A 19,290-nucleotide genomic window follows, 5' to 3' on the forward strand; every position below is an offset into this window, starting at 1 on the left:
TCATGCATAAACAAGGCTTTCAGGGATGGCTCCATATGATCTGACAGCCACGTTCTCTGCAGGAACAAGTCCCTCAGGGATGGCTCCATGATTTGGCAGACATGTTCACGGCAGGAGTACGTAAGAGGCAAGTGCGCTCAATGTGTTCATTGTCAAGACAAACTTCACGATGAAGTCTACCAGGCTGTCTTGACAGCATTTATGGAAGGCGACTGGATGGTCTCTCTCGACCTTCAGGAGGCATACTTCCACATTCCTATACACCCGGATTCCCAACCGTTTCTGAGGTTTGTTTACAGGAATGTGGGGGTACCAGTTTCGAGCCCTGTGCTTTGGCCTCAGTCCTGCGCCTCTCGTGTTTACGAGGCTCATGAGGAATGTGGAAAAATCCCTCCATCTATCGGGGATCCGAGCCTCCCTGTACTTGGACGACTGGCTTCTCAGAGCATCGTCCAGTCTTCACTGTCTGCAGGATCTACATTGGACGTTGAGTCTGGCCAGGGAGTTGGGACTTTTGGTCAACCTAAAATTCCCAACTGATCCCATCCCAGATTATTCTATATTTGGGGATGGAGATTCGCAGTCAAGCCCTGCTCGAAGTCCAACTAATGCTGAAACGAAATGTTTATTCAGTCAGGAGTTGGAACAGTCTCGTAGGGACTCTCTCATCCCTGGAGCAGTTTGTCTCACTAGGGAGACTACACCTTCTGCCTCTCCGGTTCCATCTAGCCTTTCACTGGAACTAGGACAAGACATTAGAGACGGTATCATTCCCAGTCTCCGAACCAGTAAAGGCATGCCTGAAATGGTGGGACAGCAATATCAGTCTGAGAGAGGGACTATCCCTAGCAGTCAAGAACCCAAACCACGTGTTGTCCTCAGACGCGTCGGATTTGGGTTGGGGTGCGACCCTGGACGGTCGGGAATGCTCGGGTCTGTGGACCTCAAGTCAGAAGAGCATGCACATCAACGGCAAGGAGCTATTAGCAGTCCACTTGGCCTTGATGATATTAGAAGGCTTCTTCGAAACTTAGTGGTAGAGGCAACTCAGACAACACCACAACTTTGGCGTACATCTCCAAGCAAGGAGGCACACACTCCTTCACACTGCTCGAGATCGCAAGGGACCTCCTCTTATGGTCAAGAATTCGAGGCATCTCCCTGTTGACGAGATTCATCCAGGGGGACTTGAACGTCTTGGCAGACTGTCTCAGTTGGAGGGGTCAGGTGATCCCCACGGAATGGACCCTCCACAATGACGTGGGCAAGAGTCTTTGGGCTACTTGGGGTCAACCCACCATAGACCTCTTTGCTTCCTCGTTGACCAAAAGGTTACCAATCTATTGCTCTCCAGTCCTAGATACAGAAGCAATCTACATAGACACGTTTCTACTGGATTGGTCTTTTCTGGACTTATATGCATTCCCACCATTCAAGATAGTCAACAAGGTACTGCAGAAGTTCGCCTCTCACGAAGGGACAAGGTTGACGTTGGTTGGTACCCTCTGGCCCGCGAGAGAGTGGTGCACCGAGGTACTTCAATGGCTGGTAGACTTTCCAAGAAGTCTTCCTCTAACGGTAGATCTGTTACGTCAGCCCCACGTAAAGAATGTCCATCAAAGCCTCCCCGCTCTTCGTCTGACTTCCTTCAGACTATCGAAAGACACTCAAGAGCTAGAGGTTTTTCGAAGGAGGCAGCCAGTGCGATTGCCAATACAGTAAGGGGCCGGCATCTTCTAGCCGCCGCCTTAGATTATAACGAAACAGAATTCCCATGCCGGTGCCATCCTAGGCAGAAAAATAATCACTATTCTTCAGCATAGGGTCTGCAAGCACAGGACTAGTCGACTAAACCACAGGGAGAATGGGATCACATGACCCCTTCAAGTGCAGTCTAGTGGGGCAAGGCCTCCTATGCCAACCAGCAAGATCCAACAGTGGAATACATTCACCCTATTGATCAGCTGCCGGCACACGACAAATACTCTGAGGTTCTGTCCCAAACCCAAAGCTCACCAACAGTAGCTTGGTAAAAGGGCAGAAAAATCCTAGCTTAACCTTGCCAGAATTACAATTCAAGGCAAGACCAGCTAGGACTGTAGCCATAGACTACACTCAGAGGGAAGGAGGGATTACCCTTTACATAAGGGTAACCGGGGAGATTGTATGAAGGTATACTAAAGCCACAAGGCCACTAGCCTAGCGACAGTGAGATCGGCTACCTGACTCATCGAAGTCTCTCGTATACTATCTTGGAAGAGGAAATTTTTTATGCAATCCATATATCTTAAATGTATAAATTGCCTAATATCTTCATTTAATTTTAATAGCACCAGGAACACCTTTTATATCATGCAAGAGAGTAAACTATAATGCCTAGGCTAGGAAGACTAGCGTAAACAAGATCGGCTACCTAATTCGCCGAAACTAATGAGAATACTATCGGCATAATATAATTAATTCCTAGCAATGAAGACTACATAGCTAAATATTTTTATTTAAGCTATTATACCGGGAAAGTCGTTCTGGCTAACTAAATAATTCATGCATTATGAACGACAGCGCTGAAGGCGCCTCCGGTCCAGGCAAAAGCTCTGCCAAAAACATTGTTTATTTCGGATTAATTCTTACTTTACGGCCAGAGTTAAATTTATACAATATAAGAATCAAATACTCAACTTTCCAGAGGCAGAAGAAGCTGGAGATTGCATGATAAATCCTATAACGAGAGAGCACTAGGAAAAACCACTGAGCTGAAGCGCTACAGAAAAAGGAATGAAAATGGCCGACGATTATGGTGCCATCTGAGTACTCAGTAAGGAGGAAGGAGAATTTTATAACGGCTCCTCTTTTATTCTCCCACTTTTCCCCTTCGAAGTGTAAACGCTATGCGAGGTGCAGATTGCTATGTGGCTTGTCAAGAATACATCCCCTGATATGTGATATTCTAAAAGGAAACTTTAAGGATATTCGCACCAGGAGTTAGAATTCTGGAGACCTTAAGTTTAATTCTCTGGGAATATCACTTTAGTCAAATATACCCTAGGAAAAGCTACTTAAAGGAACCTTCCATCAGGACGACATGGCCTGAGCCCAAAAAATAATTTTTTAAGCTTTATAATCAAGCACCACAGAGCTAAAAACTATAAATTGTGTATCGACAACATGAAAATATGTAACTTCGGTTAACGTTATGCGATTCAACAGTACAAATAAATAAAATAGAGAAGTATTTCAAAACTACAGTAATACCTCACAACACAAAATTAATTCGTTCTGGGGTGGCTTTCGTAAAGTGATTTTTCGTGTAGTGAGTTATATTTTACATGTAAATTGCCTAATCCATTCCAAACCCTACAAAACATCACATTAAATCATATAATAAAGCTACAGTATAACCACAATGAAATACTGTACAGCCAAATACATTTGAACCATTCAATATACCTAAACTAACTGTTAATACCTGTGAATTAAGGAGTTATTAGAACAAAATGTAGTAGTAAATGAAAAATACAATACATACAATGCAATATTGTACGTATACAAGATATACAGAACCATATGTACTGAATTATTATAGTTATCCCTACTATATACTACAGATGCATTTTCTATTGTGTAAACCCGTTTTCTTCAACTTTTGGTAATAAGGTGACTATTTCATTCTCGGCCTGACTGGCAAATCTCTTTTCTTAACATGAAACATTTTTCCCAAAGCGAGTCATAAGAATATTCGCATCTCGTTTCGCAGCTTGAAAATTTTGTGAGCAGAATCTTTCGTGAAGAGAGGTATGAGTGTACGTATTAAATTTAGTATGCTAATATGAACATGATAGATCAGTATTTATTATTTCTTTTAGTAAATATGAAATATCCATCAGTAGCATGCCTTAATAATAAGGGAGTTATTTGATCCAATAATTGAGGTTGACGGCGGACTACTCAGCATTGATCTGCTGATTTAAATGTAAACAGAGCCTGAGATTGTAATTCGCTCTGTTTTTAATCATAAAAGCGATACTAAAATGTGAATGTTACATGCATTATTATTGGCTATAGTTAAGTGAAATATAAGTTTAATCGAAATCTGGTTTATTTCAAATATAGCTTTAATTTTTTAACACAATAAATGGATATACAGTGTACGGGAGAGAGCTAGGACCAGCTAAGTGTAGAGATGGGTTGTGGACCGCAGCGCTCCCAGTGTAATGGAGCACGGGCCATTTGAAATCATCGGCCAGGTTCAATTTTATTGTGATTTTTATGAGAATTTATGTTTAATATGTATTGCATTGATCTTGGTAGCGAAAAATCGAAACCGCAAAGAAAGAACTCGCAGTGTGAGGGGGATTTTACAAACACACACACACACCTCTTGACACGAAAAAATCTGCATACGAAATATTCACTCTGTGAAACGAGATAAAATAAGAATTTTACATCACGAAAAAAGTTTCGCTCGACAAAACTAGGTGTGATATGAAAGCCCGACTGTCTCTGAGACTGTATTTAAAATTCGCACGACGGCAGCCTGTAAACTCGCCACCATCCTCCCGTGCTCCCATTGCTTATCATCCTACTCAGATACTAGTTACATACCACCATAAGATCCTGCTCTCCTATTAATCAGCATATTCTATACTGTATCCCATCATGCATTTTTTCATTGGCATTCCTATTTCTTTTCGTTTCGGCAGTGGTATTGTATGTATTGACTTTGAGTTTGTGATTTCGCTTTCGTGACTATTGTACTGTATGGTGTTGTGATATTACGTTAGTTTATTAATCATGGGTCTGAAGAAAGTTGCTGATGTGCTGGGAAACAAGAGGATGATGCTTTCAATGAAGACAAAGGTGGAAATAATCAAGGAGTACAAGGCTGGCATGCGGTTAAGAGTGATTGTGGAGGAATACTCTATGTCCAAAATCCATCTACTATAGGAACAATCCTGAAACGGAAGGATTGTGGGTGGTTTTGAAAATTTAACAGATGGTCTGACATTCATTATTGGCAGTGAATAGCCTGACTTTCGGTAACAAGTTGGTAATATTTTTCGTCATATATTTTAAACAGTATAGATTAGCTTTACAAAGATTTGTTTTATATAGTACATGGTATATAAAACCTCTCTCTCTCTCTCTCTCTCTCTCTCTCTCTCTCTCTCTCTCTGTAACAAATAAAATCTTAGTTCACATTTGGCAACCTGAGTTTAAGAATGAAATAAACATGACTATTATTATTTATGGTGAGCAATTCCTCGCTTCAGGTTGTACAAGAAACAAAAAATGCGACATTCGATGACAACAGCCGGTTTCTCTCTCTCTCTCTCTCTCTCTCTCTCTCTCTCTCTCTGTGTGTGTGTGTGTGTGGTGTTATGCAATACTTACATTTAGAGAAACCAAAATCGATTTCCATAAAACGTGTCGATTAAATACGACGCAAAAAAAAAAAAAAATACCGTATATTAATCCATTTCAATCCTAATTTATATTGTGGAGCCCAGTTGAAAGTTTGGTGGACGATTCTCTCTAGGGGAATGCAAAGAGCATGCCTAAACCATCTCCATCTACCCCTCACCATGATCTTATCCACATATGGCACTCAAGTAATCTCTCTTATAGTTTCATTTCTAATCCTGTCCTGCCATTTAACTCACAATATTCTTTTGAGGGCTTTGTTCTCATATCTACAAAATCTGTCGGATATAGTTTCATTGTCATATGATGACTCGTGTCCATACAGTAAAACAAATCTCATTAAACTGATAAATACCCTGATTTTTTATTTGATTTCAGGGGATTTGATTTCAAAATTTTACTTGACCTATCCATTGTCTGATTTGCTTATTTTTCAATCTTTCATTAAACTCAAATTCTAAAGATCCTGTATAAGATATCACAGTACCTAAATATTTAAAAGATTCCGCCTCATTAATGCTTCATCCTTCCAATGATATTCCATCTTCCATTGCTATTCTGTTCTCATCATCTCTGTCTTTCTTCTATTTATTTTGGGTGCAACCTCTTGTGATATTCCATGCATTCTGGTAAGCAAGCTATGCAAGTCTTGCGGTGTTCTGCTAATAAGGAAAGCATCATCAGCATACTCTAGGTCTGCTAATTTCCTGTTACTAATCCAGTCTGATTTTTGTCTACAAACCACAACTGTTCTATGCTTTATAAAATCCATGAGGTGGAGGATAAACAACATAGATAACAACACAATCCCTGGAAGTACTCTGCTGTTCACTGGAAATTCATTTGATAAGACTCCACTAACATTAACTTTGCACATGCTATGCTCATGAACAGACTTACCAGTAATCAAATTTACATATTTAAGAGGAACTCCATAATAACACAGGACTCTCCACAAAATTGGCCGGTTCATACTATCAAAGGCTTTTCATAGTCCACAAAAGCCATCAAAAGTAGATTCGTATATTCTACACATTGCTGTACCACATGTCTTGAAATGAAAATTTGGTCAGCAAAACTTCTACCCTTTCTAAATCCTGCTTGTTCATATCTCAGCTTATCATCAATCATTCTCTTTAGAATGAACATACTATATATTTTCATAACTGACGTAAGTGTGATGCCTCTGTAATTATTACAGTCAGTCAGATCTTCTTTTGCCATTTTCACAAACACTTTTAGCTCCCATTCATCAGGTTTTGCCGCTCCATGCCACATTCTACAAAATAATCTTGTAAGTACTCTGGAAGTCACTTTGTTTTGGGCCAATATCATCTCAGCAGTTATTCCATCGTATCCATCTCTTTTGTTTTTTAATATCTTTGACTTCAGACACACTGAATTCATTCATGGGCACATCAAGGTCTTCCTCAGCTTCAGGTATATCAATCAAATTATTCCCTTCATATATCCTATTCATGACCTCACTAAAGTGTTCCATCCAATGTTGCATTTCTTCATCTTTTGTTATAACAGATCCATCTTTCTTTCTAATGGTTATATGTCTCTTCTTCTTTGCCCTAGTAGAGGTTTTATTAATAATTCTGTGAGCAATTCTTTTACCATAGCCACTCCCTGAATTCATAGCTTTGTCAGCTTCATCTGCTTTCCTGTCTAAATATTTACTCCAGTCATTCCTGGCTTTTTTTTTTTACTTCACTATCAATACTGGAATACTTAGCATACTCTACCTTGTAATTTTCATTACTTCCTCGAAAACTTTCAACAATCAATTTCTGCCTTTGACTCCTTTTTATAGTATCCCAAGTATCATTTGATATCCATGGTTTTTCCTTGTACCTGCATGTCCCAAAATTTCACTACCAACATACTGATAAATTTTCTTAATATCATACCATTCTTGATTTAATTGTCTGCTGTTCTTCTCTTAACGTCTCTAAGACCGCAAATCGATTCCTAAATTCATTTGCAAAGGTTTCTCTGTGCTCTTTTTCTAGAAGCTTAGTTATATCAAACCTAAGTATTCTATCTACATTTATGTAGGGTGCTTTTGATTTTAATTTCAGTGTGGCAATGAGGTGCTGGTGATCACTACCAATATCTGCACCTCTATTGCTTCTTACATTTCTCAGAGTCCTTTCTCTCTCTTTATTGATGGCTATGTGATCTCATTTTAGAGCTATAGTTTATAGTAAAGTAAGGTGTCTCTCTAGGGCTGTGCCCATCCATCTTTGGCTGATATAATGGACAGGAAATCTGATGATTAGTTGTTATGCCCTAGTTGAGTAGTTAAGGTTGTTTGAATAGAACTACCAATATTAGAAGAAGTTCAGAAACAAAATGTTTGTGCACTGTATTTTCCGAATACTGTAGACCCCTATCTAAAAATGCTATGTCCTTCTGCTGTGATACATGTTATTGATTTAAACCAATGATTGTATTATTTGATCTTTGAAATTTGTGTACTTCACTAGAGAAGGTATGTATAAGAAAACTTTTAGTGTAGCTAAATGTAACATTACAAAGCTTCGGGAAGGTAAGAACTTAGTTTGTTAATGGCACCTCATATCGACCATTTTTTTTTTTTTTTTTTTTTTTTTTGGTGGGTGTACTGATACTATACATTCAAATTGAATGTTAAATTTTTTAACAATACAGTTACCTGCTGTTTGAGCTTAAAGTGAATGTGTTGCCTTAGTTAAGCTTTAATGATGTGATTATGAAAATTATGGCCACAGCAGTAAAACGGTGGTAAGAAAAAAAAGTCATGTTCTGAGTTTTTGCTTATCTAACAAATCTACTACTAGCAAAGAATTTGTGTTTGTGTGTGTGTGTGTGTATGGACAAAGTATACATCAAAGTGCTAATTGAAAAGATGACCATTGATGTATTACTTCTAGGGATAGTCCAGGTAAGGATTTAATAGTTTTTTGAAATATTTCATTTGCTTCCAGAATCTTCCAGTAGTAGTTCAGCTGAAGATCAAGAGGAGGAGGAGGAGGAAGAAGGTGCAGTTTCCTCCTCGGAACTCTCCAGTAATAAGGCTACCTCCAGTCAAGAAGGTTTGTTATAGCTATTTTTAGTGTGATTTATGTATATTACTAATATTATAATTAATTTACATGCATTCTGTTTTGTGTTTAGATGTTTGGCTTGTTTTATTGTGATGATCTTTTTTTATTTTTATTTTTATTATTTTTACATTTACATGTACTGTACTATATACTGTTGGCAATTATGGGCATTTTATTTGAGTATATTGTATAACTATTACATTAAAGCTTGACCTCTGTTTATCTTTGGATTAGTACATATTGTATAGTAAAGCCACTGTATTTGCTGATTCAACTACAGTATATTGTACGCTGTTGAACTATTGATACCATTATAAAAAAATGTATGCTGAAAATTCAATCAACTGCAGCCACTAATTGAAGGACTTGGCAAAATTCTTAAACTGTGCACCGTTGCATCACCTCTTAGTATAGTAGGCTCTTGCAACACCTCTGAATGTTGCATCGTTTGTAGGTTTATCAACACTTTAGTCGTGAGTTGTTCTTGATGCTCTTTGGCAAGGTCGTTGACATCTGCCTCTTCTTTCTCCAGCTCCATGGCCTTTCCTAGACACAATCTCTTCCAGCATAGCGGGCTCGGGCTCAGGCTGCGGATTGAACCCTTCGAAATCCATTTCAGTTAGAAAATCAGGCCACAATTTCTTCCATGCTGAATTTTAGGTTCTTAGTGTTACATCCTGCCATGTATCACTAATATCACTAATAGTTTTCAAACTACTGTTTTAACAATGTTGAAATGGTCCATCCAAAATTCACATTGGGTGAGGTTGATATCTGACATGTCAAAGTATTTTGTGAACAAGTGCTTTATGTACAGCTTCTTGAAATTAAAAGAGACCTTTTAGTCCGTGGGCTGGAGGAGTGGAGTAGTGTTTTTGGGACAATAGAGGACCTTCATGAAATCAGATTCATTAACATTGTCATCTTCAAGACTTGGAGGGTGGCCAGGGCTACTATCTAAGATGAGAACACATTTCACTTGGTTTTTTTTGCAGCAAATATTTCTTGATTGCTGGACCAAAACCCAGATTTACTCATTTCATGAAAAAAATGCCTTGTAACCCATGCCTTTCCATTAGTTTACCTCATCACTGAAGTTTTTCTTTCAAGATCTTGTGACTCTTGAAAGCTCATGGGTTCTCGGCCGTGATGCTGTTTTGTGTGTTTTTTTCTTCCCTCAGCTGTGGTCAAATGGTGATATCTGGCATCTCTCTTTGGCCTCACTGACTACGGCTACATTTCTTAGTAAAAAACCACACTTTGTAACATTACTTAGAATTTTGGTAATTAACCTTTAATAAAGAAATCAAAATTACATTAAATAAAATGAATATAGATAATTAGATAATGATTTTTCAATATGATCCTTGAATAATAAGATGTTAAATATATATAAAAACTTAAAATCATATGCCCTTCTCATGTAAGTGTCAACCCTGAAGGAAATAATGTGTCGCTTGAAAACATAAATCAATTGTGGAAATTCTATGCTGCTACAATGGCTACACTGCATTTATCTACACTGAATGTGGTCGAGGCTGTAATACTGGTTCTCGGAATAATACCCCAACAGTGGCTTGATCTTGCAGTCACCCTTGGGATTAACACCTAAGGCTAGAGTCGATATATCCCTCATGGGTTTATGGCCTTGCAATTTCTTCTCTTCAGCCCTTATGAATGTCCTCCATGGCATCATTTTCCAAAAAAGGCCCGTTTCATCACAGTTGAAGACTTGTTTAGAGATATAACCTTCCGCAGCAATGAGTGCAGCAAAACGTTCAATGTACTCCTCCATGGCTTTCACATCTGAAGTTGCAGCTTCCCCATGCCTCATAACTAAGTGGATTCCAGTTTGCTTTTTAAAATTATCGAAGCATCCACGACTAGCTATACAAATTTCCCGTTGATGTCTCCCCATCCAGAGCCCATAAAATGTGATGGTGATGACGACCCTCGGCTGTTTCCCCATGTTTCAAATCTTGTAGATTGAGCTGGTCTTCTCACAGATGAATATCTCAGTAATGCTATCTCCTGCTTGCTGCTTCTCCTTAATCCATGGTAACAGAATTATTTCCATCTCATCATTTATATTTTCCCATAACTTGAGACATGATAGTTATGCCTTTAGAAGGCTTTGTACAGGTTATAGCATCCTGCTTGAGGATTGTACATATTGACAATGTACTCCCCTCATAATAGCGTATCAACTCACTCACTAGAACACTACGCTTATGTTTTTCAATAATTTCATGCTTCATCTCCATTGTCATCATGTGTTTTTTCTTCTCACTGCCAACCTTACCACTTGCTTTCTTTGGACCAATCACTTATTACAATGTTCACAAATACAGTGAATATCGTGTAAATAATGCAAATATAACATGGGAGATGTCTACGGAAGTCGACAATCGTGTAGAATTGAACGAGTGATGCGGGCTTAGAGCGCTCCCAAGTGCTTGGCCATCTAGTGTTTGCATCTGTAAATGTGCTCATATCTCCATATTGTGCATATATCTCAATGCAAAATTTTGCTCGCAGGCTGACTGGTATCTTGGATTGCTCGTATGTTGGAACACTCATACTGTATATCGAGGTATCACTATAATTTACGGTATTTTTTCAAGTTTTAAGCACAAAACTAATCATAGGAAATGATTAGAATATGTGAGATATGAAAATTATCTGCTTTCAGAAACTCACAATATAAAGAGGAGTCTGCGATATGGATTTACATATAACTATAAATCTACGATATACTGAAGGAGCAATAGGTTAACCACAAGGGATTACTGTAGTCTTTCAAATTACCCAGATGAACAAATCCCTATTTACTGTGGCTATCTGTATTCTAATGAACTTCCTCATCCAAAATATGGATTCTGTCTATCCCTAAAACCCACAATGTTAGGAAAGTTGCTTCCTCATTGGCCTTCTTTGCTGATATGCACTTTCAGGACATAAAAAGCTTTTAAGGGTTGGTTAAAAATTAGAGTATTTATAAGACACTACCAGAAACAAATCCAAGAGATACAATATGTGTGTATGGTTCTCGGCTCATCCATAGCACCTACGGAAAGAAATCCAACTGAAGGTGAAACCCTTCCTCCTAGCCTTTCAACAATTTTAATAATGTATCTTCTCTTATGTGTTGAGTTTCAACTGTTATTCTTGCTCACCAGGCACAAGCAAAATAATAGTTTGTTTGGTTGGAAATGAGAAACTGTTAGGATAAACAAGTACACTCTAATGTATCTCTGGTACACTATTAGTTCTTGGAGACCACACAGCACAATAACCTTAAAAAATGAGTTTTGATGTAGAAAAATCTAATTTTATGGAGGTGTTACGAAGGCATCCGTATGAGCCTTACTCCGTTAATCGAGTGCTTACTAGCAACCAGGTGTATTCCCAGCTCGGGTACCAGTTTTAGTTCTCGGCGATGTGTTATTGTGCGTGTGACATATTTCCGCATAATGGGTGCTGCTGTGACACATTCAATTGAGGCCGAGTCCATGCGGCTTCCTTATACAGCACTCACTAAGTCTGTGCAGTTTATGTTGATACTTAGGCCTTAGAGCGGGGAGGACAATATTTCTTTGGTACAGTATTTTCTTGTATTGGATGCCCTGGTGTAATGTTTCTCACGGAAGGGAAACAAAGCCGCACCTTCCCAAAAATAGGTTTATCCTTTGTCAAAACCCTTTTTCCAAACATCTTGTCCAAATATTGTCGTTTTAGTACTTAAGTGGATCACTCGGGAGTTGGGTGCTCATATGCACTTATTTATCAAAAGTAGGCACTAAAAAACTCATCACTAGTGATGATTGCTCCAGATTATGAGAGCTATTTGTTATGACCTCGTCAATTTAGTAGTTTCTGTCAGTAACTTTTTATAGTCAAAATTCCGTTATCGTGCATAAATGGCAAGCTTAGTGGATTAATGAATATAACAAAGTTAAATCAAATACACAATGTTGAGTTTCAAGTTAATAGCAAAATAAATGAAAAAGTAAATTGTTTTGGCAGTTGTAAGCTGTGATAAGTAGGACTTGAATTTTTCCCAAGCGATCAGGCAAGTAAGTCAGACTTCCGCCTACAAGAGAAGTCGCTGGTCTTCTGAGAATAACACAAGATGTTAAATAAGTTAAGAGCTTTTGAGGCTCTTCACTAACAAAACAATATTTGACCTGTCATATCGCCATGAACTCTGTAATAAACAACTTGCCTAGTTTTCTATGGATTTTACCCTGATCTAAAAAAAACAGTTCCATTAGCTTGAACTTCAAATGTACTTTCTCTGTGAGGAAGAGTGGAACATCCTAATTTTCACAATAGTTATTTAAAAAGAACTGCAATCCCTGTGCAGGAATACTAACAAATCCAGCAGGGAAGACAATTTAAAACATTACAATCTGTAAAGGATTTGTTTTCGTTTTCATATAACCAATGCGACGGAAACACATGTTATCATGGAACCGCTAATGCTTCTTGCCATTAACTGACAAATTGTTTTATTACTTTACTAGAGATGTGTATCTTTTGAAAGGATAGAAAATTGGAACATTTTTAATTAATTTTAGGAATAAATGTCAATGTACTGTACCAAGCTTCCAGAGAAGAAGCAATATAAATTTCAATCAAGTATAGAAATAGCAAAGTGTATTATTAGAACTCTTTTTCCATTGCAAGCACAGCACCTCTTTAGAAAATTGTGTCCTCTGAGTTCTAATAGCATAATTCTTATAACAGTTATACTGTACTACTGGTAATTGTTTTTGTCAATACAGTATTTTATAACAAAACCTATATGTTATTGTACATGTATAATTGCATTTTCATTTTCTCAAGAAATCATAACTGATTTACTAGCTAGTAAGTTGGCCAGGCCACTAGCCACCAGTTAAGATACTACTGCAAGAGAGTTTTTGGGTTCTTTACCTGACCAGGCAGCGCTACATTGGATCTGTCTGTCTGTCTGTCTGTCTCTCTCTCTCTCTCTCTCTCTCTCTCTCTCTCTCTCTCTCTCTCTCTCTCTCTCTCTCTCTCTCTCTCTCTCTCTCTCTCTGGTTACGAGTCATTTTTCCTCTGCCTACTCATACGTACATGAATAATCTGGCTTATTCTTTCACATTCTCCTCTGTCCTCATACACCTGCCAACACTGAGAATATTATTATTATTAATTAATTACTTACCAAGCTACAACCCTAGTTGGAAAAGCAGGATGCTATAAGCCCAGGGGCCCCAACAGGGAAAATAGCCCAGTGCAGAAAGAAAACAAAATTAAATATTTTAAGGATAGTAACATTAGAATAAATATTCTCTTTATAAAATATAAATACTTTTAACAAAACAAGAGGGAGAGAAATTAGATAGAATAATGTGCCTGAGTGTACCCTCAAGCAAGAGAACTCTAACCCAAGACAGTGGAAGACCATGGTAGAGAGGTATGGCACCACCCAAGACTAGAGAACAATGGTTTGATTTTGGAGTGTACTTCAGAGCTGCTTAGCATAGCTAAAGAGTCTCTTCTACCCTAACCAAGAGGAAAGTAGCCACTGAACAATTACAGTGCACCAGTTAACCCCTTTAATGAAGAATTGTTTGGTAATCTCTGTTGTCAGGTGTATGAGGACAGAACAGAATCTGTAAAGAATATGCCAGACTGTTCGGTGTATGTGTAGGGAGGGGAAAGTGAACCATAACCAGAGAAAAGGATCCAATGTAATACTGTCTGGCTAGTCAACGCCCCCCCCCATAACTCTCTAGCGGTAGTATCTCAATGGGAGGCTGGTGCCCTGGCCAACCTACTACCTATACTTCTTTGCTCAAGGGGTTAACTACTGCACTGTACTTGTTCAGTGGCCACTTTGCTCTAGAAGGGTTAGAAAAGACTTTAACAATGGTAAGGAGCTCTTCTAGGAGGATACTCCAAAATCAAACTATTGTTCTCTAGTCTTGGGTAGTGCCTTAGCCTCAGTACCATGGTCTTCCGCTGTCTTGGGTAGAGTTCTCTTGCTTGAGGGTACACTCAGGCACACTTCTATTTTTTCTCTTTCTCTTGTTTTTTGTAGTTCACATGTGAAAGATTTATTTTAATGTTACTGTTTATTAAATATTTTTAATTTTTCATTACTTTTATTGTAGTTTATTTATTTTGTTATTTCCTTTCCTTAATGAGCTATTTTCCCTGTTGGAGCCTTTGGGCTTATAGCATCCTATTTTTCCAACTAGGATTATAGCTTAGCAAGTAATAATAATATAAAAGATACATTGACATTGTCAAGACTGATATAGTCAAGATTTACTTTATATAAAGTTATTTCATCACACTAGCCCCTCCAGACGAGAAACAAAATCTCAGAAGGAAGAACATGTAGCATAGCATACACTTGAACAATCCATTAAATTATTTAAAGTCAAAATGCTTCATACTTTTTATGTATAGACAAAAAAGGCAAGGAATTTTAATGTGGTTCTTAAGGAAAAGAGTAATTCAGTGATTATAGTTTTTATTTTTCTGTATTAAATTATGATTTTATTTTGCCAGTACTGTATGTGTAGCTCAGCACTTATACAGTACTATATTTATACTTAACAACATTTATTACATTTTATTTCTACATGGATACAAACTTCTGAGTCATTTATATGGGGTAACTACTAATCATGTTTTCTATGACTGGCTAATCAAATATTTTGTTGATTGTGTCATGTCATGCTCCATTGCTGGGTAAACACAGCACATGCGCAAGGAGAAAGCGGATGTTTTCTCACAACGTCTCCTCACAACACTGCTGTTCGTGAAGTGGAGGGGTTTTGCGCTCGCTTCCTCTCTACGTCCGAGCCTTTCGCATTCATCTTGTCTACCCTTTTAGTGTTTAGTTCTGTACCGCATGTGTTTCATACACGCTCGTACATTAATAGACATCCTGTGTTTTCATGCTAGCACAAGCTCTTTCATGTTTAATTTTTTGAGGTGTTTGTCCTCGGAAGTTGCTTTATATAAACTTGATGATTGTTTAATAACGTTTAGTTGCATTCACCTCGCCTCTCAGTTATCACCTAACAGATAGCCAACTCAGAAAATACTATATTTTCTGGGGTAATCTTATTATCATTTAGGTAATGGGAACCAGATCCAGTAAATCTCATTTGGATATTTTCACTTTCTTGCCTCTCAAGAAGTCCATGGATGAACAGTGTGTTTCAGCCCCTCTGCCCAGGGATACTATGTATGCTGCTCTGTTGGCGCCCGCGGATCAGAAGTTAAATTCTTCATCCTGAACATAGCCACCTTGTTGGTTAAGGTCCAACATGAAAACGCATTATCATCAGGGGAAGTTCTTGATCACATGGCATCAGTGCACCTGCCACCTTTCCCATTTCTGGGTCTATGAACAAATCTAGACTCAGGTGGAAAAGATCTCAGGTTAACTCTTCCAAGATATTGTGTCTCGAAGAGGTTCCTGACACATGAACACCAAGTTATTCTGTCCCATAGACCAGTGCGAGTTTCTGACAGAAACAATAACGGGGACATATCACCCCTTTTTGTTCACGGGCTCTGGCAATTTTAGAAGAAAGTAGTCAGTTACACTTTCTTTCTCTAGGTAATGAAAACTATATGAAGAACGTATGCATTCTCAGGGGAAGCGTAGCAAGTGACCGCTCTTCGAGCACGGGATTGCTGCAATCTTATTGTTTAGCAAAACCACTCGATAATACTGGTCCTCAAAAGCACTTGGTTCTTGAGTTTTGGGCAGAACCTACAGATCCTCAAAGGATGTGTCGAAAGGGACTCACACTCGAGCACATGATTGATGTGGGCTTGCCGCAACCTTAGCATTCCGCAAAACCACTCAATAATACTAGTTCCCAAAACTACTTTGTTTGCAAGTTTTGGCCGCTCCAAAGAATATGTTCAGAAACACTCTCTCTCTCTCTGATTGAGAGAAACTGTCATAAGAACCTGTACGTACTTCCTCGGGGTAAATTTAGCTAGGCACCCCTGTTTGAGCACATGATACATTTGGCTTGTCGCAACCACAGCGGTCTGCAAAACCACTCAGTTGTACAAATCCTCAAGCTGGTGGATGGAAGGGAAAGAAACCCCCCTTGAAACATTTATCTTAAAGGTGGCACTTTTAAGCCTTTGTACACCTTCTTGATAGGCATAATGCTAGGAGCACAACAAATTACCTAACTGTCAGCTCTTCACGGGACATGTGCTGATTCTAGCCTTAGACCTAATTATTCTCAATATTATTGCTAGGAGGAACTTTCTAAGGCAGGTAGTGATCTTCATTGTACTTGAAGCCTGCCTTGGGTTTTCATCCTAGTGCAAGTAAGTGTACCTCATTTCCATAGTACTGTATTTGATGATACACTAAATATGGCCTTTTTGTTCTGTAACACGTGATGTTCATACCACCTCAGCCTTGGTGAAGATACCCTTTTCGGATTTGAACAAGCATCCTTGCCTCTTTATGAGTCAGCTACTCTGTTTTTGGCGATTCTTTCTGATCACCTACTATTACATATTGTAATTGTATCAGAGAAGGGTATAACTCTCACTTCAGAGACTTCACTAATGACAAGAATTGAAAATTTTGCCTTGCCTCTTTATGAGCCAGCTACACTGTACTCTAACAATTCATGTTGATCTCTTGCTATTACTCAGTTATTAGATCTTTCAGAGAGGAAGGGTATACCTCTTAACTTCATGGAGACTTCCTCCATCATAAGGAAGACTCTCCATATAAATAACTGATGTTTGTATCTGCTTATGAATGAACTACAAATTTTGTATACAGTAATTTGTACTTTTCCAAGCTATACAAATCTGCGTCATTTACCTAAGGTCCCTCCTCAACCACCTCGCAAGTCTTTGACATGTCGAGTGTGCTGTGGCATTTGCGCATGTGCTGTGTTTACCCAGTAACGGAGCATGACGCAATCAACCAAATATGCAATTGGCCGATCGTGGAAAACATGATTAGTGGTTACCCCATATAAATGACTCAGGTTTTGTATAGCTAAGAAACATACAAATTATATATATAAAAATTTTAGTATTTTTTGAATATCAGTAACTAACATATATTTTTATATTAGCTGAAATAGGGTATCATGAAATTTCATGATTTATTTTAGAATTTGTATGCATTTCTCTTATGCATGGATTTGCAACTGAAAGATCAGTAGAAATGAGGACCATCTGCAAATAATTGGATAATTGTTTATAAAAAAAAATAGTGGAAAGCAGGAAGAGTAGTATAGATTATGGCGTATTAATATCCTCTCATCGAGAATTTTTTGTAGTTATTTTTTTCTGGTAATTAATATAGTATGAGGTTAAAGTTCCACATTTATAGGATTATCTTAGACAATTAGAAATAGATTCTTACTCCCAAATAATTGCCGTTAATCTTAATTTTTTTTACAGATTTTCATCAAAACTTCCCTCATTGCCAGCAGTATTATTAGTACTACAGTATATAACTAATCATTATTATTGATGTTATTGTTATCATGATGATAATTATTAGTATTGCTATCATGTTAATAATAATTATTGTTACCATTATTAATTTTATTATTATAGTTAATAATTTTTGTAATTTAACCAAGTTCACTTGCAGTAATCTTCATATCTTTTTCACACCATCTACAGTACAAATGTGACTACATGATATGGAGTCCTTTTTTATTCTGAATTTAGATACTTTGAGTTGTGATTTACTTTTTAGTCTTTATAGTTTAACTGTAGTATTGTAAAATTATTTAAGAATAATAATAGTGGTTAAATTTTTTATGATTTTACTTTTACATAGTTCTTTATAATTAGAGATTGCTTAATTGAGGACAATATTAGCATGAACTAGCAAGCTTTAGTAATAAAGTACATAATCTATATTTGCCTCTTCATTTGGTGGTTATTATCAGTTAGAGATCAGTGATAATATCCTTAATCCCACCATGGCATATATAAAATTAGTTTTGCTTAGACATAATAAGTTGTGGTTACCTTATCTATATACATGTGAAGTTCAATCATGTGACAGGTGTGTGTCGCCCCCAACAAGCAGGTTCATTGGAAGATGTAGCCAAATCAACTCCTTCGTCAGAGCCTAGCTCATCAGATGATCACCAAAACTTTGTTGAAGTTTTCTGTACCTCATCATCCAGCAGAACAAATCATATGACTTCAACCACTATGGCCAATACCAACAGTGTACCTTCTCCTTCATCATCTAATACAGCTTCCACAACGGAAACTGAGGAAACAGAATGAACTTTTCTAAAAGGTTTCTATATATGCTCTCAACTTGACTGCACTAATAGACATTTTTCTTATAAATTTGCTTTTAAGTTTGCCAGCACTTGATCAGTTTTTCATTTTTATCTTCAAATGTTTCTCTCCCAACTTTTCTCCCCGCTTATTAGCGAACATTTATATTTTTCTTGTTCTTTTTGCTTTTCCATTATTTCCTGTTACAGGTAAGAGTTGCTAAAACAACAGAATTTGGTCTTCCTATCTTAATGGTGGTTTTCTTCAGGATTGGAGCAGTTATTTATTTTAGGCTATCTTTTTTTCCAATATCTTGTACTTGATATCCTGGCCTTTGTGTTTTTTACTTCTTGGTTTTAGGCTGTGTCTTTTCTACACTTTTTACAAATTTTTTAGAGGTTTTTGTTTGAGCTTTATTGCATTGTTTGATCATTTTGTGCAGATATTTTTATAATAATAATTTATTTCATTTCAAAAAGTA

At 37.6% G+C, this 19,290-nt stretch overlaps 1 protein-coding gene across 4 annotated transcripts in view; it reads left to right on the forward strand.

Moving 5' to 3' along the window:
- The window catches only part of LOC137644023 (endoplasmic reticulum junction formation protein lunapark-A-like), a 318,162-nt gene that overhangs the window by 272,328 nt on the left and 26,544 nt on the right, over positions 1 to 19,290 (forward strand). For 2 of the 4 annotated variants that reach the window (XM_068376905.1, XM_068376902.1), the window contains 2 exons: positions 8,397 to 8,504; positions 18,583 to 18,825. In XM_068376905.1, coding sequence (XP_068233006.1) covers positions 8,397 to 8,504; positions 18,583 to 18,812 — 338 coding nt within the window. In that variant the 3' untranslated portion in view covers positions 18,813 to 18,825. The remainder of the gene's footprint in view (positions 1 to 8,396; positions 8,505 to 18,582; positions 18,826 to 19,290) is intronic. The other 2 variants (XM_068376903.1, XM_068376904.1) reach the window with 2 other exon arrangements.

This window comes from Palaemon carinicauda, chromosome 7 (genome assembly GCF_036898095.1).
Source record: "Palaemon carinicauda isolate YSFRI2023 chromosome 7, ASM3689809v2, whole genome shotgun sequence".
NCBI classification, from domain to species: domain Eukaryota; kingdom Metazoa; phylum Arthropoda; class Malacostraca; order Decapoda; family Palaemonidae; genus Palaemon; species Palaemon carinicauda.